Source organism: Telopea speciosissima, chromosome 4 (genome assembly GCF_018873765.1).
Source record: "Telopea speciosissima isolate NSW1024214 ecotype Mountain lineage chromosome 4, Tspe_v1, whole genome shotgun sequence".
NCBI lineage: Eukaryota > Viridiplantae > Streptophyta > Magnoliopsida > Proteales > Proteaceae > Telopea > Telopea speciosissima.
Genome location: NC_057919.1, coordinates 2,256,728 through 2,283,716, shown reverse-complemented (window position 1 = coordinate 2,283,716; position 26,989 = coordinate 2,256,728). Strand labels below are relative to the sequence as shown.

General features: G+C 38.0%; 1 protein-coding gene across 2 annotated transcripts; it reads right to left on the bottom strand.

The window, feature by feature from the left end:
• LOC122660217 lies at positions 1-24,143 on the bottom strand. Of its 2 annotated transcripts, none has more exons than XM_043855434.1 (18): positions 24,103-24,143; positions 22,189-22,257; positions 21,921-22,012; positions 21,412-21,450; positions 21,252-21,305; positions 16,868-16,942; positions 15,776-15,841; positions 15,628-15,670; positions 13,579-13,624; positions 10,747-10,840; positions 10,612-10,664; positions 8,374-8,458; positions 8,110-8,212; positions 7,934-8,026; positions 4,656-4,722; positions 780-846; positions 613-666; positions 1-313 (listed from the first exon to the last, which is right to left on the bottom strand). In XM_043855434.1, exons 2-18 carry the CDS (start codon positions 22,253-22,255, stop codon positions 176-178), a joined length of 1,236 nt encoding a protein of 411 aa, XP_043711369.1. In that variant the 5' UTR covers positions 22,256-22,257; positions 24,103-24,143; the 3' UTR covers positions 1-175. The 2 variants fall into 2 exon arrangements, with proteins under 2 accessions (XP_043711369.1, XP_043711368.1); XM_043855433.1 differs by lacking the exon at positions 24,103-24,143 and adding an exon at positions 22,721-22,792.
• Between the last annotated feature and the right edge of the window lie 2,846 nt (positions 24,144-26,989).

Below are 26,989 nucleotides of genomic sequence, written 5' to 3'. Positions count from 1 at the left end.
AAGAGCAAAAAGATATTATTTTGTAATATCTTGGTTCTAGAAGGGAAAAAGAGAAATGATACACCCCAAGAATCCTGATGTGATTTGTGTTATCCAACAAATTTTTAAGAATACAAATATAAAAGCAATACAGAAAACCTGAAAATTATAGGCACTTGGTCTACATTTCAGAATGTCAGATTGAACCATATCTTCTATCACTTGTTCTCTGGTTTCCCTGAGCAGAAACAGGCTGGCGTTCCCAAGATGCTTGATTGACGAATGTTCCATTGAGGTCCTCTGCTCGTGAGTAGCTGCCGCTGCCTCCATTCACCTAATGTTTTTCCAGTTCAACCAACCATTAGAGAGTTTTTCTACAAGTCAGATAGGGATTAAAATTAAACTAAGCATCGTTCCAACAACTCAGCTATTACTCATGAGTTCAATTGCATCTTAAGATCCTTCTCTTCCCAATCTGTGTACTTAAAAGATCAACTGAAGGATGACTTCAGCAAGAATTTTATAAACTTGGAGAACCAAAGAATATCCAGGTCCAAGTTTCTGAACTGCGAATTATGCCATAGGGTCCTAAACTCCTAATATATCCATAATGTTGAATCCAAGCACACTTACAGTTTCTAAACAGGCTGATAGAATTGTCATCCCTGGCAATGCATCAAGCCCTCGCTGCAGGGAAGAAAAAAAAAAACCATTGGTAGGCAAATCCATATTCTCTGCAAGCATTAAACCGAAGTTAAGAAGCTTATTTAACGCAGGAAAACAGAAAACAATTAACCAACCTGATGTTCAACTCGAGTCTTGTAAATGAAGCCCCCACAACAAAGTAGGGTTGACATCACAATGAATCTGCAAAGGGCCAGTTCATGCAAGCTTTAGAATGAAAATAATTAAAATACCAACACGGATCCAAAAGAAGCTGAGAGCACAATAAGTAAGAATGATTGTTGATTGGGTTGAATTGGTAAACTCGCCCACCCCTATTGGGACGGATTTGGTATGATGTGGTCTGCTGGTTCAAGAGGTAGAAAGTAAGCCATTGACAGGATTAGGTTGCACCATTCTTGAATTTAACGTAATTTAAGGTTCCCCAACCCGCTCTTCTCAAATGTGTCTCGGCACCTTTCTCATGCACCAACACATCGAAAGTGGACCAGGTTACTATGCTTGATCAAGCAGCCTTATGCACACTACAACACCTACCAAGTCGGATCCTTTGCCATTACTGACCATAATGATCAACTGTTTCATCCGAGATGTGACATTTTTTTGAGTAAGACCATTCAAATATTTGACCTGTTGACTAATGGTCCACCAAGGAATTGGTAAACCTATTATTCTAGGCTGCATTGTGTATGGTCATATTGCTTGATATTCTCCTACTGCAATCAACAACATCAGTCTGACACTATAAAGAAATATTCATGTCGGCAGAGAAGGAAAGGACACTAAGCATATATTGGTTTCTCATACATCTCTGAGCTACTTAAATGGAATCTTCTGTGAGCAGAATCAGTTGCCCAGTCCCCAGAATGTCAATTTTGACAAAGATGCCTGTCTCTTCAAAGTTTTATCCGTTTGCACTTTAACTTTTTATTAGAGGTGGCACTTCTACACCTGCCCCCAAAAAACAAACCATGATCCATGGGGCAAGGTAATAAATTCTTGCCATTATGGATGGATGACTGCCTCTCGGCGGTGCTGCCACCCACCAACCCTCCTCCTCTCTCCCCCATTCCCTGTCCCTCCGTCAACCCTCCTCTAGCCAGTGTGACTTGGTCTCTCCCTCCACTTTGTCCTTCCCTCCCTTGTCGGTGACTCCAAAGCGGCTCTCTGCCCCTCCGGTCTCTTGAACTCAGCAGCCTCGAGATAGTGCGATTCTCTGGTCGGCCACTTTATAGGCAACTGGCCCCATTCCCCAAAGTCAAAATCTCCCTAACCAAGCAATGGAAGCTAATTGGGTCTCTAAACACTTACCTGTTAGACAATGGCTTCCTCATATTCAAATTCCCCTCCGAAGAAAACAAGCTTTGAGCCCTAGAAGGAGGTCCTTGGCTCGTCAGTCGGAAACCCATTCTGCTGTGCCAGTGGGATCGTCTTCTTCAGCTACACTGCATCAATCTTAGCTCCATCCCTGTCTGGATCTCCTTGTCGGGTCTCCCTCTGCACTTCTGGTGCAAACAATGGGCTCTGTTGTTGGTAAGCCTTTGTACTCCGATGCTTGCACCAAAAGGATGAACCATTTGGCATTTGCTAGGATTTGTGTGGAGATCTCAGCAACGGAAGCCCTTCCACCTTCAATCAGGGTTTCAGATGATGAAGGTTTCTCCTTCATTCGACCGGTCATCTTTGAGTGGCTTGCCGGCAATGCCTTGTCTGTAAGGTCTTTGGACATGATTCCAAGGTTTAAAGTATTGGTATCGGGTATCGTATCGGTCGGGTGATTTTAAAAGATGTATCATATCGGAGATACATATTGAACACTACAGATACGCATAGAAACGGTCAAGATACACATGGAAATACACTTTTGGAACAAAAAACAATAGAAATAAACAATATATAACAAATATCAGGCATAGACACTAAAAGGGAGAATAATGTATAACCAAACAAGTGCATTAAATTGAAATTGTTATAAAAGATGAGGTTTCTTACATGTTGTAATAGTTTATAGCCATGAAGAGTATTGGATAATGCAAAGGATGATGTTGTAGCACTCCTTGATTCGTTTTTTAGTCCAAAAGTGTGAAAAACCAAGATTAAATGCAAGATTTTAGACTCTTGGTTGAGAGTTTTCCTTCATTTTTCCGTTAAAATAGAAGTTGTATTGAGTTTGTGAGTGAAAAGGGTTTTTTTATGGAATGTATCGATGGTATTGGTATGTATCGAGATGTATCAAGGTGTATCGGTCGATATGTATTAAAGCACCCACAGAACCCTTTACCAAACGTATCGATGGTATCGATATGTATCAGTCGTATTGTATCGTATCAGCCGATACATTTTGATACCATCCGAGACAATCCATTTTTTTTTTTAAAAAGACATCGGTATGTATCATATCGGTACCGACTGATACCGATACGTATCGGCTGATACGATATGACACGTACCAATAATTTAAACTCCAAAAATTTCCAACCAAGGCCCTGTAACCAAAAAGCTCTGCCCTCCCCAACGACTCGCAATAGCTCGGCCTCCACTCTTTTTCGACCTCTATAGCCAACACCAACACTGTCACCCTTCCTCATACCTTGTATCCTCCTCCCCCTCCTTCCCTTCATCACCCTAGCCCATCGTCCTCTGCAAGCCTTCGCTCTCCAGTCACAACCGTCATAGAAGCCGTTGTCATCGTTGAGCTCGTCTCCATGAGTAACCAACTTCAGGTTCTCTAATCGGTCACAGCTCAGCTTCGAGCTCCCTCCCACTAGTCCATACCTATCCTGGGACCATTGGTACAAGCCATCTCATGCTGCTTCAAAATACTGACGAAGGACCGCCTGCTTCGCCCCTGCCTCCTTGTCTAAGACTCTGCCTGCTCCAGACCTTAAGAATCCTCAAACTGCTACATACCCGACAAGTCGCCATCCTCTGCCTACTCCTACGACTTGCCCTTTGCTGTCCGTACCTAACCCTCCCCCCTTTTCGGTCCTCCTGCTCCTTTAACGCCTCTATCTCCCTCAGTGTCTTCTCTCTCTATTTCGAAGATTGTTTCTCACCCCTCCTCCTTACCCCCTCTTACTGCTTCCAGTTGATTCTTCTAGAGTGGGGTCCACTGTTTTTCCTCGATCCTCCTATCCCCTCTAGCCTCTTGCTACCGCAGTACCGCTAACCCTAGGGTGGGCTCCCCTTCTCTCTCTTTTCCTTCTCTGCCCATCCCCTTTCCGTCTTCGAATTCTGCTGACCTGAATGGGTCAACTCTTTTGCCCGGCCCATTAATCCCCTCTCATAACTCCTTCAGCTCATCGTCCTCTTCCTCTAACCTTTCTTGTCAGGCTCACCCTTCTCTGGCCTACACCTCTGGTGCAAGGTAGTCCCCTATTGCGCCTCAGCCCAGGACCCACCCCGATCCCCTTTAACCGCCTATGTCCCTCATCCCTCCTTCCTTCGTGTTTACCACTGGCGCAATACTAGATCCCCTCCTTATCCTAAGAAACGGCCCTACATAGACTATACCTTGTCCAGCAATGAGAAGATTATGCCTCTAAGCATGGATATCAGAGGCCATGCCCTCTGTTGTGGTACTTTGGATCCTTAAACTACTGGATAGCACGCTTTTTTCAAGGTTGGGTATGGATTGCCATGTTGTGGCTCAGGTTTTTGCCCTCTTTAGTGGGTTGTAATTGATTGGGGCTCTCCCCCCTTCTACTTTGTAGGCCCTTGCCTTCCCTTTTATTGGTTGGGCCTTGTATTTGGTTTGTGATTGTATGTTCTCTCCCCCCCCCCCTTTTCCCTCCTTAGGTAATGAATTTTTTAATTCATTCAAAAAAAAATCCTGCCATCATACTATTATCCACCTTTCTCCCGATAACCAACCCTTCCCCCCCCCCCCCCAGGTGGTTAGAAAAAAAAATGAGGAAAAAAAGTGGTTGGGGGGGGGGGGAGATGAATAAAAGAGATTCTTGGAGTTGAGTAGATGGTAGAATTCAACATACACGCAAGAAAATATTCCAAATGTAGCCCATCCTCTTGTAGCATCACCTCTTCTATTCTGCCTATGTTCTGCAAAACTTGAACAAACAAATTCAGGATCTAAAAGCAATGGAAATATCAAAATGAAACCGCCACCATGCAAAGTAGAATATGGTGCAGGAACCTAGCTAGCCATTAATTATGAAATAGAATGCAATGGAAGACAAAGCTGGGTGGGCATTATCTGTACTAGAAGGGGCTATTATCTGCACAAGTAACAATGAATTGTTTTGCCTCGCCTTTGCACCAAGCTATGGCATTATAGTAAATTAATTAAAGTTCAAGGAAACTCTGTGTCAACACTGCACTTGTTGCTTTTTGAAAAGTAAATGAACTATGTGAAGGGGAAAAAAAGCAAGAAAGACACAAAAGAAGTTTAAGCAGTGTACTTAAAATGATGACAGTCAACTTGTTTTGATAGTTGATACAATCCCTTATTTGAACAATAATTCAGCAGTGTGGCTAAGCTGACCTGAGTTGACTAGGTTATGTCACTATTTAACCATATTAAATATGTGACTATTTCAAATCTGCTTTTGACTTTATGCAATATCTTGATAATATGCCCATTGTGTATTTGTTATTCGCTTATTGCCCCTCGTTATAAGGGTCAAGTAATTTCCAAATGCTTTTGACTTGAATAGTAACTTGATAGTATTTCCATAACGCATATGTGACATTGCTCTTATGGTATAACCTTCTGTTTCATTTATCTTCTCTCTTTACAGCACAAGTCTGGGGAGAGAATACAAAAAGTGTGCAGTGGATTAAAGAAAATTATTTCCATAATGCTTTATTTCATTATTTTACCATTCATTTATACTTTTATAAAATACTTACTGAAATATGAAACAAGTGCCAGTACTCATTATGCAAATTGCATGCCTAAACCTATAGAGAGGAATCCAAAAGCATCTAGAAGAGGCTATGATGTCTATATTCCTCCTCATAGAAGGAAACCTGACTATTGAAGTCCTTGGAAAGGAACTCAGCAGAAGAAAATGCTTTATTAAGTAAATGTTAAGTGCTGATCAGAATCATGGCATCACAAGCACTGGATTGGATTCATTAAAACTCTTCCACCCTGGCTGAATTGCTCATTCACTTGAATGCTGAGATAGGTGATTCACGAGGCTGATTACTTGGCCAAGCAATAGGTACTTAAAAAAGATCCTAATGAATAAGTCTCCAGTTGGGTGGTTATAAGGAGTTTATTTGTTTTCAATTTTATTAAAATTAATAGAATTACCTGAGTAATGGAGTTTGCAATGAATTGACAACGTAAAGGGGGATGTTAATATGTTATCAATAATTCCATAATGCTTTTAAAAAAGTTTAACCATGTTAGAGAATGGCCCCACAATTTTTAGTTTCTATTCTTAATTTCAACATGAATTACAAAATAGCAGCAAAAGTCCAGATCAAGAGGTTAGTATCTAGTAGGAGTTGTGAGTTCCTATATAAAAAATCTGCCATGGATTTAACTGGTTTTTTGGAGTTGCTAGAATTTGAAAACCTGAAGTCACTTGTGATTCTGTAGGCTGTTCCTAGGTTGGTTCATGCTTTTCTCTTGTTGTTTTAAGTCTTGATGCTTCTTTCCTACTGCAACCAACATCTGCTATGGCAATGTATGATTCAGTTCGTCTAGAATCAGACAATCGAATCCTTTGGTATGTTAATGCATCTGAGTTGTATATTGTTGTTCCCATTAGATTCAACTCTTATTTGAGTTTTGAATCAATTCCCATGAGATTCTTGGCCTGCATTTATTTGTTTTCTAGGTTCTTGACTGGTTTCTTTAACTTCCCCATGAAAACCATATCCAACTTGCAGTTGATTTTTCTTGCGTATCATTTTAATATTATAAACTTCACCATCGTGTCAGCAATGCACGTGTCAAAGAAGGTTAGCTACCCAAGTTACTTAGCTAAGCCTGGTTACAAGGGAAATGAAATGATTTAAGCCATGCAGTGACGGGTGTTGCAACTGTTGGGTAGATTCAGGAACCCCTGGATGATCCAAATGTGTCCCACCATGGTATTTATCACCCATCAAAACATTTTCCAAATCTTGGCAAGTGGAAAACTCCAAATTCGACTCAAGATGTGTAGGTGGTGATGGGGCCTATATGTGGACCATGTTTGGGAACCACCTAATCCATGTGGAAGATTTTGGGTCTGTGTATGGCTAGGCATACTAGCTCAGCAATCTGGTTTTGGATTTATACAGACATCAGGGTTGATTTTTTCAAGGTCTCCGTGTCAAATAGAGGAATTATTACATCCAGATATGGAGGAATAGAGAGAACTTAATGTAAACAATGAAGGATGTATCTGGCCTCCCGTTTAACTTCATGGTTTCAGACTCCATTATTGAATGTCAATAAGCTATGAGCCAAGTCATACCAATGAGATTTACCAAGCAGGATTAAGTGATGACCAGGTTATGCAAAAAGTGTTCAATGTGGTTGTAACAGTGTTAGATCATCAAGCAATCAATAGAAGGAAGAAGTTAAAGAGAAGAACAACTTGATGGAGAGGAGGACAAATACAGAAACTCACACTAGGTTAGTGGCCTACCGTGAACAGCTCTTTATTTATAAAGTCAAAATAATAAAAAGACAAGACTACCCCCTGTCAGTATAAAATAGGACCATACTACTCTTACCTAAACATAAAGAAACAAACCCCATAATACCCCTACTGATAGGAGTATACAACATCCTATCGGTAGGAGGGAATTAGAAGAAACTTAACAGTGATTTTCATGGTTGGCAACCCACAAGCCATATCAGTGGGTGCGGCACCAAGTTCTGCCATGTGGCAGCTCAGATGGGGCTAAGATTTTATAGACACGAAGATCTCAATGTTCCCCACTCACATATCAAGTTTCAGTACTATCGGACTTGGCCAAAAGGCAAATGAAGCATTGAAAAATCAAGACTACAAGGAAGTGCATGGAAATACATAGGGTAAATGATTGAATTTCAGACTAAAACTTGACATGTGGCCAATCTGGACCATTTCCTAGCTATCCAACAGTCAGAATTGCCACATCACTCTTCCACATGGTAGAACACATGCGCCCACGACCAATTTTACTCATGGGTTGCTGACCACAATAATTTTCACCATTCTAAATTCAAATTTGCAGCAAAAAACTCTTATTAGTGTTTAACCTTAAAAAATAGGAGAAAGAAGTGGTGTAGCCGTATTAATTTATTGGCAATTGAAGAACATACCACACATTTTTGTAAGAGTGAACTCAACAGGCTCATAACCCTCCACTGGGACAGAAATATTAACTTGATATGGAGTATCACTGGCCTCCTCACCTGAAATAGAGAACATGATAACTCAATAAAATCACATATCATGAACAAGATAAATATATCACAATAACTTGAAACAGACATACATCTCCAATCAATAATCAGTATTGTCGGTGACAAAGTGGTTGGCGGGCTCCCATTTGCTCCTGAGCCAGACAGCTCAACCTCCAGGCCTTCGTTAGGACTAACCTGGCACAAGGAATAAGTACATATTCAACTTTACAAGGAGTTCAACCAATGAAGGACATTTGGTTAAGTGTAATTTGTATCTTTATAACAGGTTCTGCCACCCAACACAGAGAAGTAAAAAAAATTCCTGGTAAGACATATGGTTAAGAAAATAAAATTACCTTAATGACAGGTTTCCCCACCAGACTAGAAAGAGCAGAACTTGCAGTCATATAAAGAGATACATGAGTCTGCTCAGTTCTGAAGCTGCAACATCCAGAAACTCTTGAGATACATAGAAAAAGCTCATGATTAACCAAATAAAAAATAAAGAGAAAATTACAATGCCAACTTAACTAGATAAGCATATGATATACTAACAGATGATGGTAAGAAATGGCTGGATATAAAACTGAGAGTATATATTAAGTGGGAAGATACAAAATTGCCAAATCTAGATTCCTTAAAGAATATGTCTATATATAGTCTTTCCATTATATTAATAAGTTTAGAACTTTTTTGAAATATATATTCTTTATGTTCAAGTCCTGGCTTGTACACATAAGGACGTAGAAGGGATAAACCCAAGAAAGTCAACAAGGATCATCAATCATACATTCAAGGTAGTTGCCTAGAGCCAACATATCAACAGGAAAGGAAGTGTAGCTACCAGGAGGTAACAGAAGTAAAATTAATATAAGAGTTCAAACTTTTATAAAGCCACAGAGATGGGCTGGAACAAGGCTTCGGCAAACAACATTAGCGTTCAGCAAGGTGCAGCAGTCCCATATTGGTGTAAGAAAACTGTCAGTAATTGCCATGATCATTCATCCATCAGATGCTACGACACAGCATCTACAGCAAATATGCCATCTTTGGTGCTTAGACGTTTAGTTTTGCATATATCCATACAGTAGCTGAATTATGATATTTCCCACATACCAATCGATACAGTATTTGGGCACTAGCAGCAGTGTCAAGAGAAGAAGAACTTGTGATTTCAAGAATTTCAGAATTCCTACTTTCTCTAGGAATCCTAGTCTCAATGGGAATTCTATTCCTACTCTACTATGGAGTTCTGTTTTCAGTTTCTTTTCCTATTTTGATTATGTTTTTGTCCTAGTTCAGACTGGATTAGGAAAGTCCTGTTATGAGTTGATTTTCTTTCATGATGTCAAATCCTAGTTGGTTTAGGACTCCAAACACAGCTGGAGGTTCTTGAGTCACTTTAGGAGTTGTTTTAAGTCTTTTATTGGTCAATCAAGTAGCCAGTCTGATTACTAGTTCTTTTAGGCTATTTCTAGTCATGTTATGAATCATATTCGGAGAGTTTATATATACTTTTTTAACCAGACATTAAGGCATATGGATCTTATTATGAATAAAGTGTGGCTTTGCTGCCCAATACTCTATGAGACAGATTAATCGCTAGGTCGGTTAGTGGGATGCTGATCAAGCCTTGGGTGTGATTCTCAAGTCCTCTTATAAGTTATAACTTCTTCTTCTAATTTCCTTCTTCATTTTTAATTCTCTGCAAACAGGTCAGTACTTCTGAGGTTATTTCTGCATATGCTACAGTTCTGGAATTTCTCAGTTTCTTGTTTATTTCTGTTGGTATCTCAATTCTGACCACATAATTTACAAGTGGATCTTAATCTGGACCTAACTGTGGTATTAAAATTTGAGTCTGTTTAGAAAATCAGAATCCTATCATTACTAGGATTTCTGATTTATCAGGCTTGATATTTAATCCAATTGCTGTTTTGACCCGTGTTTCAGTCTCTAAGAATATAATCGTGGTCCATTCTTAGATCTGGACTTCAATATGTTATTGCTTAACCTAATTATATCTATTTATTGCTTGAATCTTCACAACTGTTTGCTGATATCAATTCCTGGTTTGGAAAGTCCTATTTCAAGTAGTATTGTTCTAAAACTTGAGATCAGACATTTGGATCAGGTTGAACTTTTGATATTTTGTTCCTATGCCTGAAGAGAGTAACCCATTGAAATTTGATTCAAATCTGAGGTGTAGATTACTGCTTATCACTGATTTTTGAATTCTGGTCCTTATTTATTCACTGTGATTCTAGTTTTCAAATGAGTTTCTGAACCTACCACTTTAGGTTTCTAGAAACCCATCACCAATATTACTCGGTAAGGCACATAAAATCACAACATATTCTCTCCCAAGGTAGCAGATAGAGAAAAGTTCAGGACCATTATTGTGAATTGAAGTTCTATAGTTTCAGGATCCAAGGAAATGAAAATAAAGCTTATGTCTGTTCCTGATTTATTAGCACTAGACCCAACCATCATGCCGCCTTTTTGTAGCCATGCATGAGAAACTTAAAGGTGCACAATGAACTAAACAGAACCAACACTTTAAAAAACCAAATTACTTGCAAAAAATTCACCACCTGAATTCACGGTTAGACTTTTCAAAACCCAGTTGAGTCATCCCATTGTAAACCTACAATCCAGCAAAAGAAACCTCCTTAGTGACAAATTGGAGTTGAACTTGTGAATTCAGCAAGAAAAAAATGACTTCTTACAAGTTCCCATGACCGAGGATGAAAACCAACGGTAAAACCTTCAAATACACGAGGACCATGTTTCTCACACGGGACGGCAAGCTCAGCGCGAACCCTAAATTCAAATATAATACATGTTGAACTTGGAATTTCAAATCAGTCGGTGATATAGCAGGAAAGAAAGTCAAAATTAACCTTTCTTACCACTGCCAAAAACAACACTACTATTTTCTGGGGTTGGCTATGTGTGATTGTTTTGGAAAATAAGATGTGGCTTCCCATGTTCTAAACAAGTAAATACTTGTTTCATACATGCTGTTTCAGATGTTCTAACAACCAAATATCTTGTAGCTCATATCCCTCAGCCAGGCATAGAACGGTACAAAGAAGAGCTATGGCACGTGGACAATAAATTTCTTGCAACTTACAAGAACCTAAGGTACTTTTATGGTTTTTAAGACCAACCTGGATATCAGCCTAAAAAAGAGCCATTTTAGTCAACTGTCAATTACCAGATACAACAAATATGCCAGTGAAGTACGTATACACCTTACCATTCTTGTTTCTACATAATTATATGCATTACTCATCCCATACTAGAAGTAACTGAACCCTACATCTCATTCTTCATCTCTTTGCAGTGATTGACAACAATGGTAAAGAAGGCAAAGGTGTATTGTGATACAAAGTTGCTCATGACAGCATCAGCAACAACATTGAGAGGTGACATCTTCTAAACAGTGATTATCCTCAATTTCTTTCCTCCCATTTATCCTGTACCTTTTCTGTGCCAGCTCCCCCTCGATATTTTGCATTATTCTTATTTTTCCTTTTTTTTTATAAGTAATGTCAAATTATTTATGATAAGGAAATGATTCTGCAAAGTTTCCAAAGAGAAATAACTGTCTACTCAACCAAAACGAAGAAGGCATTAAAGATTAAAATATGTATATAAGGGCATTATAGTTGCACCAGTTTATTAGAAAACTAAAATAGAATATCACACCCATAGAAGACTGTGAAAAGTGAAAACACACCTTTGTATTTCAAATTGTCAAGAAAAATGTTTGAAATTGTAACATTTTTACATAAGCCAAGTTTCAGATTTTATATTTAAATGTCAAAGACTCTAATCATCGTTGCATGTATTCTATTGAAAATTTGAGGGTAAGCACTTCATGATGCAGATTCATCATAGAAATGGGCTTATTTATTTAAAAATAGGCCTAGGGTTGGGATACCTTTGATCCCATGGGTTCTCTATGTAATAGGCCACTTTAATGGGCCTAAAATAGGGGTATATAGGTTGCATACGAGATTAGCCCAATACTTAGTCTTATTTTTATGTTTTTAATTGAACCGGTTCAAAATTGATTGCATCCAATTGGGTCAATTTAAGTTATTTAGCCAAGTGTCTTTTAACTTAAGTTAGTAGGGTTAATTAGGCCTTTTCAGTATTTTAAGTTATTAATTTTAGATAGTAGTCATTCCCTTCCACGATTTATGATGGAAGAGTTTAGATTGTAAAAGGATTTGGCTGTTAGCCTATTTTATAAATATTCAAATCGTGGGAGGCTCCCCCACAAGTTTTATGAAGAAAAAAAAATTGTGTTTGCTTGGCTGCCATTGTTGCTGCTGTCTTGCTCCTTGTGAGTGTGTGCATCCTTGTGGTTCTATCAACGTGGAAAGAGATTGGTAGAATCCAGTTGACTCTTTACGCCGTGACAGCTGGGAGGATCTCTCTCTGGCGGTGGTTCCATCCTTCATTGCTCAAGCTTGCTGCCATTGGAGTTCTGCTGTAAATTTGAATTTTAAATTCTGTTTCCATTCCTCTTCCTTCCCCATCATTCCCCTTTTATTTTGTTGAATCCTTTAAACCCTAACCGGCATCTTCCCCGCAATTGATCCCTTTACTTTTAATTTGAATTCCCATAAACCCTAGTTAGTCTTAATTCTGTCCAGACCTGTTCCCTCATCAGAATCCTCTCATTTTTTTACCACAACTTCTCCTTAATACCCCCTACACTCGACCTAGCCTGCTGCCCCATCCTAGCACCCTAAACCCTAACTGACATTGTCTCTATGAAACCCAAAAACACCCTAAATTCTGTAAAACCCAATTCAGCCATCAGAAAACCTTCATATTACAGTCGAACATCCCCTTCCCTGTTTAGAAAACTTGACCTCAGCCCCAGCCCCAGCCCTCAGATCCCACTCAAAACGCTAAATTTGACCTAAATTCTAAACCCTAACCCTAATTCTGCAGAAATTTCAAACTATCCCAAATCCTAATATTTTTATACTATAATAACCCCCTAGACCTGCCCATTAAAACCCTATGAACCTCATCATCAACATCTCACTCAAACCCTAATTTTACCCTAATTTACCCATACTTAACCCAATCGGCCAGCACTGTTTGAGTTCCTCTTTTACCTAGCTCCTAGTAGGATTGTCTTCTATTCTAGGACTACATTACTTCACAAATAATTTATTTCTTTTTTCCACAAAATTTCTACCCACTATTTTACATGAAATCTGTACAGTAAAAACTTCTTGAATACGTTTTCAGAAATCTAGACTTGAGAAATTTCTCGATAAGTATTATTCTAGCTTTGCCCAACATCTTAGTGAAAATGTATTCCTGTTGGTGAACCTTATTCTCAAAGAATTGTGATATTCCAGTACAACAATACCCCATGGAAGTTTAGAAATCATGCACTGAAAAGGAGGCATCAATTGGCTTAAAAATAACTGAAGGTTTAACCTGGTATTCAGGGAAGATCAAAGAATTAATTGACAAGAAACAAAAGGAAATATACAGTTTCAATTAAGTCAAGATCAGGTGAAGACCTGCAAGTTGAATCGTAAGTCACATTGCATATGCAGCCCAATTCACCTGGAAATGGGAAGAAGAAGAAGATCCCATTAATTCCCAGGCACTAGAATACAAAGCAAATAGATTCAGTTGCAAATATAGGACCCTTATACTGATGCAACCACAACAGGAAATAGCTTTCAATGGTTCTCTTGTGACTCGTTTGGTGTTTTCAAACCCAGTCCCTGAAAGGACCAAAATCTTCAAGGCATCATTAACAAACAACACGTAAAGAATAGACTCCGCCCCCCCCCCCAACCCTCTCACCATCCAATCAATTGAAGAATTAAAAATGCCAACATCCATTTGATGAGTTGAAGAATAGCCAATTTCAACACTGAATCGGATAAATTTGTAGGCACTTTCTCATCCGCAAGTCTAAGAGCGAGCATAAGATGTTTAGTAAACCGAAGGATAGTTTTGAAAGAAAAAAGTTAATCTGGTCTAAATCCATCAGCTTTTTGAAATGAAAAGAACACATTCCTCACTCGCTCAACATCTCAAAACAGTGAAGCTCAAGCAAGTCAAATACTATGTGAACTTGAGGATCAAACAGCTACAAGAAAAGTAAACAAAGAATCCAGAATATTTTTTGCAAAGTTAAATGGAAGCAGAGAGGGACTTTTGCTGAGGTACTTTTCTTACGAAAGTCAAGGCCATATGGTAACATGGAAGAGATTAACCCAGATGCACTCTGCTGCTAAACTAATTCCACTTATTGTGGCTATTTATCAAATTTAAAATGAAACAAGCATACACTTCGAACAAACAGATTCCAGCAGAGGGAAGGATTACAACCTGATATAACCAATTTTTAAAGCCAGTTTTATAAAGCTTGATACAAAACATACATAGTATTAAAATTTTTAAAAGAAAAATAAAAACAGAAATTCTGAACCAGACATGGGAATAGGTCAAGAGCAAATAAGTAACTACCTATGAAGTCAACTGGGACAGTATTAGTAAGATGGGATAGAGCATCTTTCCCTTTTTTAATTTGATTTAGGCCTAACAAAATTTATGTTCCATCAACTAATTTAAGGTCCAGAATTTTATGAAGATTATTAACACCATCAGTGTTGTTCAACGAGGCTGCAGTCAGTAGGGCTGTAAAAAGACTGAATACTGAGCAGGTACAAGTTTTTCCATATTTGGCCCCATTATATAACTGGATAAGAAATCTCAGTCAAATAAATTGCAGATCTCTAGGGTCATTGGCCTGAATTCATATTCAAGTCTGTTTAATATCTGATTATCAGATCATGATATTCATACAATCATACCTGATTAAGCATAAAATTTATAAAACAACAATTATAATGAAGCACAGAAAAGTACAAATCCACCATCAGACTGTTGGAGCAGCAGAACCATGATGGAAAGGGGAAAGGGAGAATGCTAAAATGGAGGTATGCCTTTTTTTGTTACATACCTAGAAATAACCCTCAAATCCACTATCTGTAAAGAATATAAATGCATACACAGAACATAATCCGATATAATCTGATGAGATATAGGTCTATCCATATTCAACTGATTAATAATCAAATATTGGATAGAAAGGTTGAATCCTAATTCGATCAGATTTTGGATCATCTCATTTCAGAATAACCAATTTGGATGAGTCAGGTATGACACTGGTTTGAACCCAAACGGCAGGACAGAGTTGTGGTGTTAAAATTGGAAAGATACTTCTCAGTTATCCATGTGAAGTATTTTTAGGATTCTAAACATTCAAAGCCAAAAATATTCCAAAATCCGGGTACAGGAAGCCAGAAAAGCAGAGAGTTAAGATCCCTCCTGCTTTGGCGGTAGTAAAATTCCATAGTTGATTATAGCATAGACCTAGGATCAAATCCCATTCTCACTTACCTGAACGAGACCAAAAGTTTTGAAGGTAACAGTTGTGACACGATGGTAAGAACTTCATATAAGTTAATCCAACAATTGAAGTTCGTCCCAGTATATCTAAACTCTTCCCACTAATTATAAACTGGAAATACAGTAAAGAAATGATCACACACCTTTACATCTTCCATTTAAGCAATTTCCACATATAATATCTACCTGCAATTACATAACGTGACAAGTATCCCAGAGGTCATCGCATAAAATTACAATGTCAACAATGGTTAACTTATTCTCAACCAAGTAAACAATAGAGGTCCCAACCTGAGCTGTACGTCCCCTTTTATCAAAGCTTTGCTCACAATTCGTCAAATCACCATTGTAAAATCCCTGGATTTGCAAGGCAGGCCAATTGAATGAAAATGTTCAAGGCCATACAACTTCAACTCTTACAATAAACATAAATCGAGTCCAAAAAGGAATTAATGCAGAAAATTCTGAGAAATTATTCACAAAACAACCATTAGGAGCTTCCTAGTTTCCTTTTATAAATAACATATTAACAATTATGTCAAAATGTACCCAAGATCGCACACATCAATAATAACCAATTCAAATCACTAAAATATTTCAATTTTAACCATGACCAAAATCAGGTAAGAAATCGATATTTAATTCCCCGACATCAACAGTCTTTCACCATGCAAGCCATCAAAAGCAAAATTGTCCACAGTACTCATTTACTGTTGCAAGGAGTTGCATCAAGCATATCAAAATGAACCAATTACACACTAGAGATGACAATTATTCCTCATCCCTTTAATCACCCATGGCCTGAATGGAATGAAGACTATCCCCCAAAACAAAAATCCAAGCTGAGCCATTGTAAGGTTCTAACTATAGTTGGAAGGGAGGGGGAATTCCCAGTTATATGCAAAATAGGCAGCCAAACTTTAGAGAAAGACTAGTATGACATGGAGAGAGAAATTGAACTATTATGTATGGGGCCTTTCGGCTGATTGCTTTTCTAATTTTTTGTTGTACCATTTGTATATTATCCCATTTCGCTCATAATTCATTGATATAGATCAAGAGAAAATGGAATCCAAGTTCAAACACAAAAATAACTCATTTCTTGGTTTATGAGTAATTGGCAAACAAATTAACCCAGTGTATAAGTTTAATCAGAAATTTCAGGGTATATAAATTAAAAGAACAAGTGAAATAAAGCCATTTTTAATGCTTTTCCTCTCTAATAGAGGATTGATTGTAGTTATCGCTCCATGTTGAGAGGCCCAAGTATGAAAAGTCAAACATTATGAAGAAGTTAATGAACAAAGCTAGAATCGTTCACTTCACAATCTGTTATTTTCAGCAATTTCAGAGGTCCCATTTCCAGAAGCATTAGGGACATACTTGAACAAAGCTCACGCGCCCAACACCAGCCATAAAATAGGTGGAAGTATCGAAACGGCCAAAATCAACATAACCCTACGGCAAACACATGTTTACACATTTATTAGAATCCACAACATATCATGAAGTTTTCTGACTCCACATGTATAAATATTCTCAAAAGTTATTCAACACAGGCAATGTTTCACATAATGATAAACTTGAAGTTGCCACACAAAAGAAGCAGCCAAGAACATACAATTCCCTGATGTATTCACTGGATTTATCAACTAATGAAAATCCATCACTTATTTGGAGACTACTGATAAATTATGTTTCATTATTATGCACAGTACAAAACAAAATACTGGCAATGCCAAGCAATAGCCACAATCTCACCATCTTCAGAAACAACAAAACAGCTGAGATAAACCAATAAAAAAGTTGGAGATAAACCACCAACAAAACAACAGCATCCATACAAAGGCATGGATTAACCATCATACATGCTGTTCCTTCTAAATGCAGCCTTGGCTAAATCTTCCTCTATTTCAGTCATCACTCTGGCACACATTCAGAACTAGATGTTCAGTTATTTTGCTAGACATCTGACTGACATAATTTTATTATATAAGCACGGAAACCCTAAACTTTCTCCCTTTCCCACTAAGTTACAACCACGTCTGGAAGATTAGGCTCTTCGGTGAAAGTCAGGCTGAAGAGAATGGCAAAAGCCCCATTTTACTGGATCCAGCTATACTATCAGTCCACTCCATGCATACCAAAGTATCCATTTCTGCAGCCTCAGATTCCCATTCAAGCACCAGCCAAAATTTAGCACTGAAAAAGAATATATATATATATATACCGCAACATCATCCCAACAAAAAGGGGTAGGCCACATGGATCCTTGCTCACCAATCGGCTCTATTCGAAGTCATATATGAAACAAGGCCTAAGCTAAGCATGTCTTTGCTCACCACTACTCCTATGGTTAATTTAAGCCTGCCCCTGGCTCTTTTAGTTCCCAATCTGAATCAAATCACTCCTCCATACTAGGGCATCCCAAGGCCTCCGTTGGACATGGCCATGCCACCTCAAACGACTCTCTCTAAGCTTATCATGAATCAGAGCTACTCTCAACCTAGTTCTAATATGGTCATTTCCTTACCTTATTTTTTCTAGTTTTTCCACACATCCGTCTCAACATCCTCATCTCTGCTACATATAGTTTATTTGGATGACACTTCTTTACTGCCCAATGCCGACCCCATTAAGTTGAGATAAGGCTGAGTTGAGGTGGCACGATACATCATAGCCGGTTGAATGACCATCCTATAAAATTTTCCTTTGAGCTTTAAAGGAATACACTGATCACACAGCACTCCAAACGCACCTCTCCACTTCATCTACCCTATTTTAATCATTTGGGCAACATCATCCTCTTGTCACCTTCTTTATTTATGATTGAGCCCAAATATCTAAAATAATCACTTTGTGGAATCTCTCTCTCATCAATATTCACCAACTCATTACCCGTCCTAGTGAGGCTAAAATTACACACCATTTATTATGTCTTAGTTCTACTTATCTTCAGACCTCTGGATTCCAAAGTTGACCTCCATAGCTCCAACTTGGCATTAATCCCTACTTTTGTCTCATCCACCAAAACAATACCATCCACAAAAAGCATACACCAAGGAACCTCATCTTGTATGCCTCTGGTTAGGTCATCCATTGATAAATGCAATTGTAATTGGGAATTTGCTGCCTTGGCCCCCCACAGTCCTGACGCTAGTCTCCACACCATCATGCATATCTTTAATTATATCCACATATTTAAATAACACCCTTCTCTTCTCTAGTATATTCCAGATTAACTCTCTGAGGACTCTGTCGTAGACTTTTTTTAAGTCGATAAAGACCATATGGAGATCCCTCTTGCCTTCTCTATATCTTCCCATGAGTCTCCTAAGTAAGAAGATAGCTTCCATCATGGTTCTCCGTTATGGTAGTTTCCTTTCTCAGGTGGGTTTCAATAACCCTCTCCCATAACTTCATCATATGACATTAATTTTATGCCTTTAGAGTTATTACAGCTTTGAATATCCCCTTTATTTTTGAAAATCTGACCACGATGCTTGCTCCTCCATTCATCTGGCATTTTCTTTATATCCATAATCTTGTTAAACAGATTGGTTAACCATGATACACCATAGATTCCTAAGCTCTTCCACACTTCTATTGGAACTCCGTCTGGACCTGTAGTCTTGCCGACTTTCATCTTTCTTAAGGTTTCTTCAACTTCAGACACCCTAATTTGCATACATATCTACGGCATGTGGTGTCTAAATGAGTACTACAGCCTTCTGGGGTACAATTACTCGAAGGGTCTTCATTTGGTAGTCTGTCGAAAATCGAAATATTCTTTCCATCACTCATACCAGTTGGATGACAAATATTGCAGTGATCAAAGGGAATGATAATATGTTCACACCGCCATGTACTGATCTCTCAAAACATGTTTGGAAGTAATCTTTTCAAAAATTCCTAGCATGCTACAGCCAAAGTTCATTTGAGGACAAGATGCAATCTACAACGACGAGCATTTTACTTGAAAGAATATTCTATTCCAGTTCCCTCTTAAGAATGTGCATTATTCCCCACAAATTCTTCCACAGATTACCAAAATGCCCCAGCTTCCACTACAAGATAAAGTAAAGAATATCCCACTAATGATACAAGCCAAAACAAAGAGCGTAAAAATTTGATAATCAAGTATACAACCACAGATATAGGCTTCTAGTTCTTTTTGCTTTAAAGAATGCCTTTGCAGCAAGTTGCCTCCCACATAAAAGACCTAATCTTAGGAAGGACTAAGAGGGAAACACCTTTCTATATGGAAAAATTGATGATTTGGGAAGATCATTTGAAAAAATGGAAGAAAATGAGGGGAAAAAAAGATTTAGACAACAAAAGCGGATACAGCTCTGAGTGGGGGAAGCAGAGAAATCCTTATGGTCCCATCACTAACATTGTAAAAAATGAAGGTGATAAAGGAAGGGATTAGAACCATCACATGGCTTCTATTTCTTCTAATTCTGGCTGCTAATAAGATTTTCAGGTCAGATATGGAATGAATGACTAGAAGCAGAAGAGACCACCTCATCCCCCCCCCCATGCCTCGCCCAATATTTTTTTTTGGCTCATCTCAGAGCAAGATAAGAGGAGTTGGACCCTTTGCCTGATGGTTCCTCATCTAGAATTTTTTCATTTCACTAAGGAAAACCTTTCTGTACTGACTGCTTGCAAGGCACCATGAAAATTTCCAGCTGCCTATCAAATTCATGTTGGAGGAAGTTCACAAGAAGGTGAACAGTTGACACCATGCAAATAAGATCAATTATTTATGAATATTATGGACCAGCTGGAATGCTTAACACCTTTTGGGTTAAAAATATTATGTCTCCTCCCAGGTCTACGCAAGGATTCAAGCAGTTTGAAATCGTACACAATCAGCTATGGTGGAAGGATGGTTTATTAGTGTTATAAATGTAGTCTGAGTCTGTCATTGAGGTTTTCCCACTTCAACAAGTAGATCCACATCACTCCCTCTACTATGAAAATTTTATTTGGGTGGAACTTCAGATCTGTCAACTCTATAGCTGATGAATGATCTAGCCAGCGTGTTGGGATATCTTCATTGACTCTCACCCCCTCTTTAAGTTACTACGAATCTCCACCATTACATTCCAAGAATGGCCCTCAATTCTCTTTTACAACAATGGGTTAATGATTCAAAAATACAATCCCAGCTCACTAGCAGTTTTCAATTAAAGTTACACTGCCATTTCCCCAGGGTCTCTAACTTACCACAGTTAACCAAATTGTCTTTCTTCTCCCATCAAGCCCTGCAAGCCATGGAAAGTTCCTTGTTAACCACTCACACCTAATGGTAAGGTGGAGTGACCTTGAAAAATCTGATTTTTCCCTTTTTAAAATATAATCCATTGTTTAAACAACCAGCTACTTGCCATGGCCTCTCTACAACCAGGTACCAGAAAGTATGCACTTTTGGATCCCTCTCCCAGGGGTAAATCCAGAAAGGTATCAAGTTGCAATACAATGCAGAAAGACTAAAATTAAGTTGATAGCTCACATTTTTTCTTACTATAAAATACTTGCTAGTTGCTACTAGCAATGACAAGTGCTTCACCATGCATACAATTAGCTGATCCCTTTGGGAATACAGGAGAGTAAACTACATTGGAAAGATCAACTGCTCTCACTGTCACTAAGGTTTTCGAGACAGTTGCCAAATGCATGTTAGAAGATGCATATACAATGTTATTAGAAGAAGAGAAGCGGAATGTTAAACTAGTTGAGAATGATGATTTGGAAATACCGTTTGAGATCTACTCTCCACATCTCTACAAAATCTAACAACTAAGTCAGAATCCTGCACAACAATGATGTCATGGTCAGTGTATCCATTAAATCCCAACATGCCACTGCATGGTGGACAATTATGAACTATCTTTAATACATTAGACAAGGGTATTTACCTTTCCATCGTACTCGAATGGGTGCCCAATCCAGCTAGTCTATCACAGTTTAGAAGAAAACAGTTTCTCGGAGAGTGACAGTTCAAAATTTAAATGGAAGCATTAAAACAGTGTTTATGAAATTTAATGCAACCTGACTGTGACTGACCAACAGCATATAGGTGGCACCAGTTCAGACAGAAGTGAGTGTGATCCACCATTCAAAAGATCTCAACAAATTTAGAAGATCTCTAATCTGGAACTTGCTGGATAGTGATCCAACCCGTGGCATATTAACATAATCTAAGATGCCTTAGGCAGACAGTCCATTAAACACAAGGGGCACCCTAGTAGCTACTTTTCCTGACACTGAGTCATCCTAATCGAAAAAATGTGCAAATGGAACAGGAATAGTTTTCAGATGATATGGACCCCCAAGAGATGAGTGAGAGCTGAACATTTCTTGGGGGTCGCACTCTAACACCTTAAATATCTCAGAATATTTGACAGCATACAGAGTAGTAAGATACAAAATCAAAAAGGTGACCGCTGTTGTCAAAGGCATAGCAATTGGAACTCGGTGCAACAACTGATGCAGCCCCAGGTACCTGAAAAAGAATGGCTGTCCAGAAAAGGTGGGGAGGCAAAAGCACATTAGGAAGAGACCAGATAAATGGATTTCTAGAACACAAAAATCATCAAAGTTTTCTCAAACAGCGGGCTCCATTTCATTCTTGAATTTCTGTAAATTAAAAAAAATTGGTATGACAAAGAAGTCTAGGAAAAATCTACACTTACCAACAATTGGTGTTATGACAAAGCAGTCAAATAAATTTACACTCAAGGATCTTCTCCCACTCTGCATCTCTGCAAAGAACATATGATAAACGAACTCAACATGTGACATATGACAACTAAGGAACAATCAAATACAGAAACGGGCCTGCCAGTTTGCCTGCTTTGGGGTGGGCAGTTACAACTTACAGCCATGTAGTACTTTAGTCTTTAGATGATGATTTTTTGTTTGGAGAGGTGGGGAGAATGAGAAATATGATTGGAAGAAGAAGCAGGCAATCCAATAAATAAAATAAAAAGGAAAAGCTTAAATATCCAAACTGTGGATGATGATCATCTGATCAATTTCAATTTCTACAATTCATCACTAAGAAGGGACCTGTCTGATAGGGTCCAACTCCCTACCCCCAGCTTACAAATGCATCACATGTCCTGTTATCAGGGTTTCAAGTATTGGATGGGACTTGTTCACTCTGCAATTTACAGGATGAAATCTACAGGCAAGAACATACTTATGAGGAGTGGATAAGCCAACCTGGATCAGATGGGTAGCATTAGGATTGTCTAGCACCAATCCAAGATCAAATCCTGATCCTTGCCTACAACTGCTATTCGAGACAGTTCAGATTTTGTATCTGTAGATTAAAAAGATAGACTGTACCTACAGGATGATTAAGATCAATGTATGAGTAAGGAGGGTGATCTTCCGAATCAAATTAATACAAAATTCGACGAGATTTAAGAGATGTTTTTACAATATAGGGATGAATTGTGAAGAGTGTTGCATGGGTATAGCTACAGAATGAATGAATTGTGCCTGCAAAATACAAAAAGATAAAGAACAAGCTTGGGCTTTCCGGAACTTGTCAATTTTGCGAGCCTTGGTGCAACAGTTAAGTTGAGCTATTGCAACCAGTTGTTTGTGGGTTCAAAACTTGGAAACAGCCTCTGCTGCAAAGCAGGGGGTAAGGCTCCATACATTTGCCCCTCTCAAACCCTGCAGTAGCAGGAGCCACATGCACTGGGTTGCTCCTTTTTTTAATTATGCAGGAAGAAGCGAACTACAACAACCTGCATGATGCACCAACCTTACCTACAAACAGACTAAAAAAATGGAAATCTCAAAAAATGTAAAAAAAAAAATAAAATTAATAAATACCTAAAAGAAAGTAAAGGAACAATTTAACTCGTTATCAGCAACTCTTGTTATGAAAAAAATACTACTGGAATCGCTCCAATACAGCACTACTAATTGCTAGTATTGAATAGTCACAACAACAAGAAGAAACTGCCTGAAAATTGATGAGACGGTCATTTCTTTCATTATAATATAGAATCACCAGAGATTCTACAGAAGAAGACAATCAACCTAGAATTCCAAATCACTGCAACTTTCTGATCATTTAACTGAAGTTGGACATTCTAGATAAGCTACACTAATCTCACTTTTCCTAACACCACAGCACTTTGATCTTTGGCGTTTCACAGAGTGAATTGTCTGTTTACTGAATTATGAAGAATCAAAGTAGTGTTAAGATATTGCTCATTGTTAGACATTTTCCTTAAAATCAAATATCACTCCATTGATTCCATTTGAATTATTTAGACAAGTTTTAGTGACAGTGACAATTATAGAAATAGAAACACTAAAACTGGCTCATAAAATTTAGCACAGCCGAATCAAATCCAAGCAATTCGCTTTACGGGTTTTCAGGGAATTTAATTCTCTTCTTTCTTTTTCACAATATGTAACATCGAAAACAACTAAGATAAATGAGTTTTTCCACCATTCCTGACGACCAATTAAAGTGATTTTTTTTTTTATAACACATTTCTCAAGAAAATATATCGCCATTTATGCCCCAAATTTCAAGTTTAAGGATGATTCAAAGGGAACTAATGAAATGGGTGTAGAACCTGAATAGCTTCTCTGGCGCGTTAATCCAAAGTCCAAACAACAAACACGTTGTACTGTTTGAGAATTGGTTTTTGCTTTGGCTCGAGTAAACCTGTCCGGCTCCGGCAACGCGCAGGTTTTTTGGGAGTTGTTAAACATCGCATACCTGGTAAAGTTTTGTCTTCGTCACCGGTTTCGAGAGAGTCAAAAATCGGGATCGGATCGGTTCGGTCAAGGCCCATCTAGTTGGGCCGATCCTTCCAAAAACTAGGGTTAGGGTATGTTCGAGCTAATTCCTCAGTCCTCACTAATCCTCTTGCCATTATGTGGCAAACATGGTGGCCACATGCTATCTGCTCAGTGTGATCGAGATATGACGACAATCTTGGTGGTGTAGGTGAGTTATATCATTAACTCTCGTTCCCTATTGTTCCAAGTGAAAAACACTCTTTTTCATTTCAATGCAAAGGTCAGATGTTGTGGTTTAAGATGTTTTTTCTTCATCACATGTGAAGAAAAACTCGGTCTATGACATTCTTGTAATGTTTTATAGTTGTATCCATCATAACTTGTCGTAGTTGTAACTATTGTGGAATAATGTTGCACAAGCTAAACTTTGATTGTAGAAAGTCTCTTTGTTGTTTCATTCTATGATATTTATTTGGGAAAATTTCACGGACACCCCCTAAAAGTATCCAATATCTCATAAACTTACCATACTTGGTCAAAATAGCAAACTTCCCCTTGATGTTAAGCAGGGTGACCCCCCAAGATAAAACGTCGATTTTACCCTCTTAGTTATTTAAAAAAAAAACAAAATGAAATATCCATTTTAACCCCAAAGTTGAAATGTCCATTTTAACCCTAAAATATCAACCTTCCCCCTTCTTCCCTCTTCTTCCCTATTCCAACAATCTACCTCCTCCCCCAAACCCTAACTCGATTAAGGATCCTAAAAGTTATTCTTATTTCTTGTACAGAGCTACCTCATTGTACATCAAGATCGATGGCATAAACATCAAATAGCTGAAACGATGGAGCGATTATTTATCCAAAGAACGAATGCAATTATACACAACTTAAAGATTCTTTGTAGCGAAAAAAGCACAGGAACTTTATAGATTAACAATACATACCATTGAAGCTAGAGTTCTCGGTTTAGATTTTATCTAGTAAAACAGCAACAAGAAGAAATAGAAGGTAAGATAGAGAGAGAGAGACAGACAGAGAAAGATTGTGATTGGAAATATACAGGGGAACTGTGAAGTAGAATCTGAATTTATCCATTACAAGTTACAATAAACGATTTGGAAATCAGCTTCAGAAAAGGAACTTTCAACCTAAAAGCTTCGAGTGGAAATCAAACAAATATAATTATTGGAATATGTATAGATTTGTAGAAAATTTGTATGAACTCTATTTGAGCAGCACTTTTTAAAGTTCAAGGAAGAACCAGAAAAAGAAGATCCAGACAGGATCAACCAAAAATTGTGGAAAAGCTCCGAAGATAAAAACAAATCAACTTGAATTGAGACTGCGAAAATAGAAGTAGAATGCTCGCAACTCTGATAATCCTACTTCCTACCTTCAGAGATCGAAAATCCACCAGAGTAAATTGAATATCGAGATCCTCGGTTACAAAACTCAGATCAAAACCATCCGAAGTGGCTGGAAAATGACGGAACCCTGGAAACCGAGCTTCATATGCTCTGAAAAATGAAATCTCTTCTCTCTGAGTCTCCTTCTCTCAGACACACCCTCCGCGAAATCGAAGCACAAATGGTGCCTTGCAAAGCCCCTTCCCTGTTCTTGCTTCTTCCGCCTTGAGACCATGGAAAACGATGAAGAGAATGGTTGTTCTTTGGGGTTTTACCCTTAAAGGGTATTATGGGAAGTTCACCTGTGGTAAGGGTAATTTCGCCATTATAATAAAACCAACACCTACTTAACCCCAAAATCCTAACGGAGTGGACTAAATTCATATATCTTCATAAAATATGGGTAGTCTGTGCCTTTTTTATCAAAAATGGTAAGTTTATGAGATATTTGATACTTTCAGGGGGTGTTCATGAAATTTTCCCTATTTATTTTGGTTAAATCAATTATTTATTTTGTTCTCATATACTGAATGTTTGTTTCCAATTTCTTTGATGTTGTTCCCTATCATATTCTATTAATTGCAAGGTTCTTGAGGGGATGGATTAATATTCAAACAAAGAGAGGGTTAATTATTTTAACAACAAAAGATAAAAATGTCGATTGCAAACCGACAAATTTAAAAAGAAAATTGAAACCCTAAAAAAAAGAGTAATGCGAGCAAGGAGAAGTGCAAGTTATGATGGATAGAAACCCTTAGAATTTTGTCACTCTATATTCATTGTTATGATATTTCCATTACTACTTGTTTCTAGTAGGACTCAGCTTCTATCCACCATAGTGGAGATAATCTCTTCATCTACCCTAGTTGACTCTCTAATTGAATTGGAGAAGTGTATTTTTCGGACCGTGAACAATAAGGGATGGGGATAACAATGAATCTAAAATCCAATCATAGCGGCCAAATCACCATTTATGAAGCATGGGTAAAAAGAAACTTAGTCCCTATTTAAAATTTCATCAATGAAAATGGTTTTTTATGTATTTCTATAATCTTCTCTCACTATGAAAGAGTGAGGATTGAAAAAGTAGTTCATCCCAAAAAATTAGAGAAGTAAAGATGTGTAAGTTCAAAGTCCCTAATTTCGAAGGATAAAGTTTTTCTCTACCAATGGAGTAGGGTTCATCCATCTATTTAGGGTCATTATTACTTTACTCTAATTTTCAAAAAGAATAAGAACAACGAGTGGATGCTAAAATATGCTATTTATAACATGATTTATTTGCTCTCTCATTGTTAATACCGTGAAT

Coding starts and splice junctions, on each gene's coding strand:
- LOC122660217 (XM_043855434.1), bottom strand. CDS start 22,255: ATGCAGAGTGGGAGAAGATCCTTGAGTGTAAATTTATTTGACTGCTTT. Junction 10,841..13,578: donor ACTTACGATTCAACTTGCAG/GTCTTCACCTGA, acceptor ATTTGAATTTAG/GGTTCGCGCTGAGCTTGCCG. Junction 8,027..8,109: donor ACTGATTATTGATTGGAGAT/GTATGTCTGTTT, acceptor TCTCTATTTCAG/GTGAGGAGGCCAGTGATACT.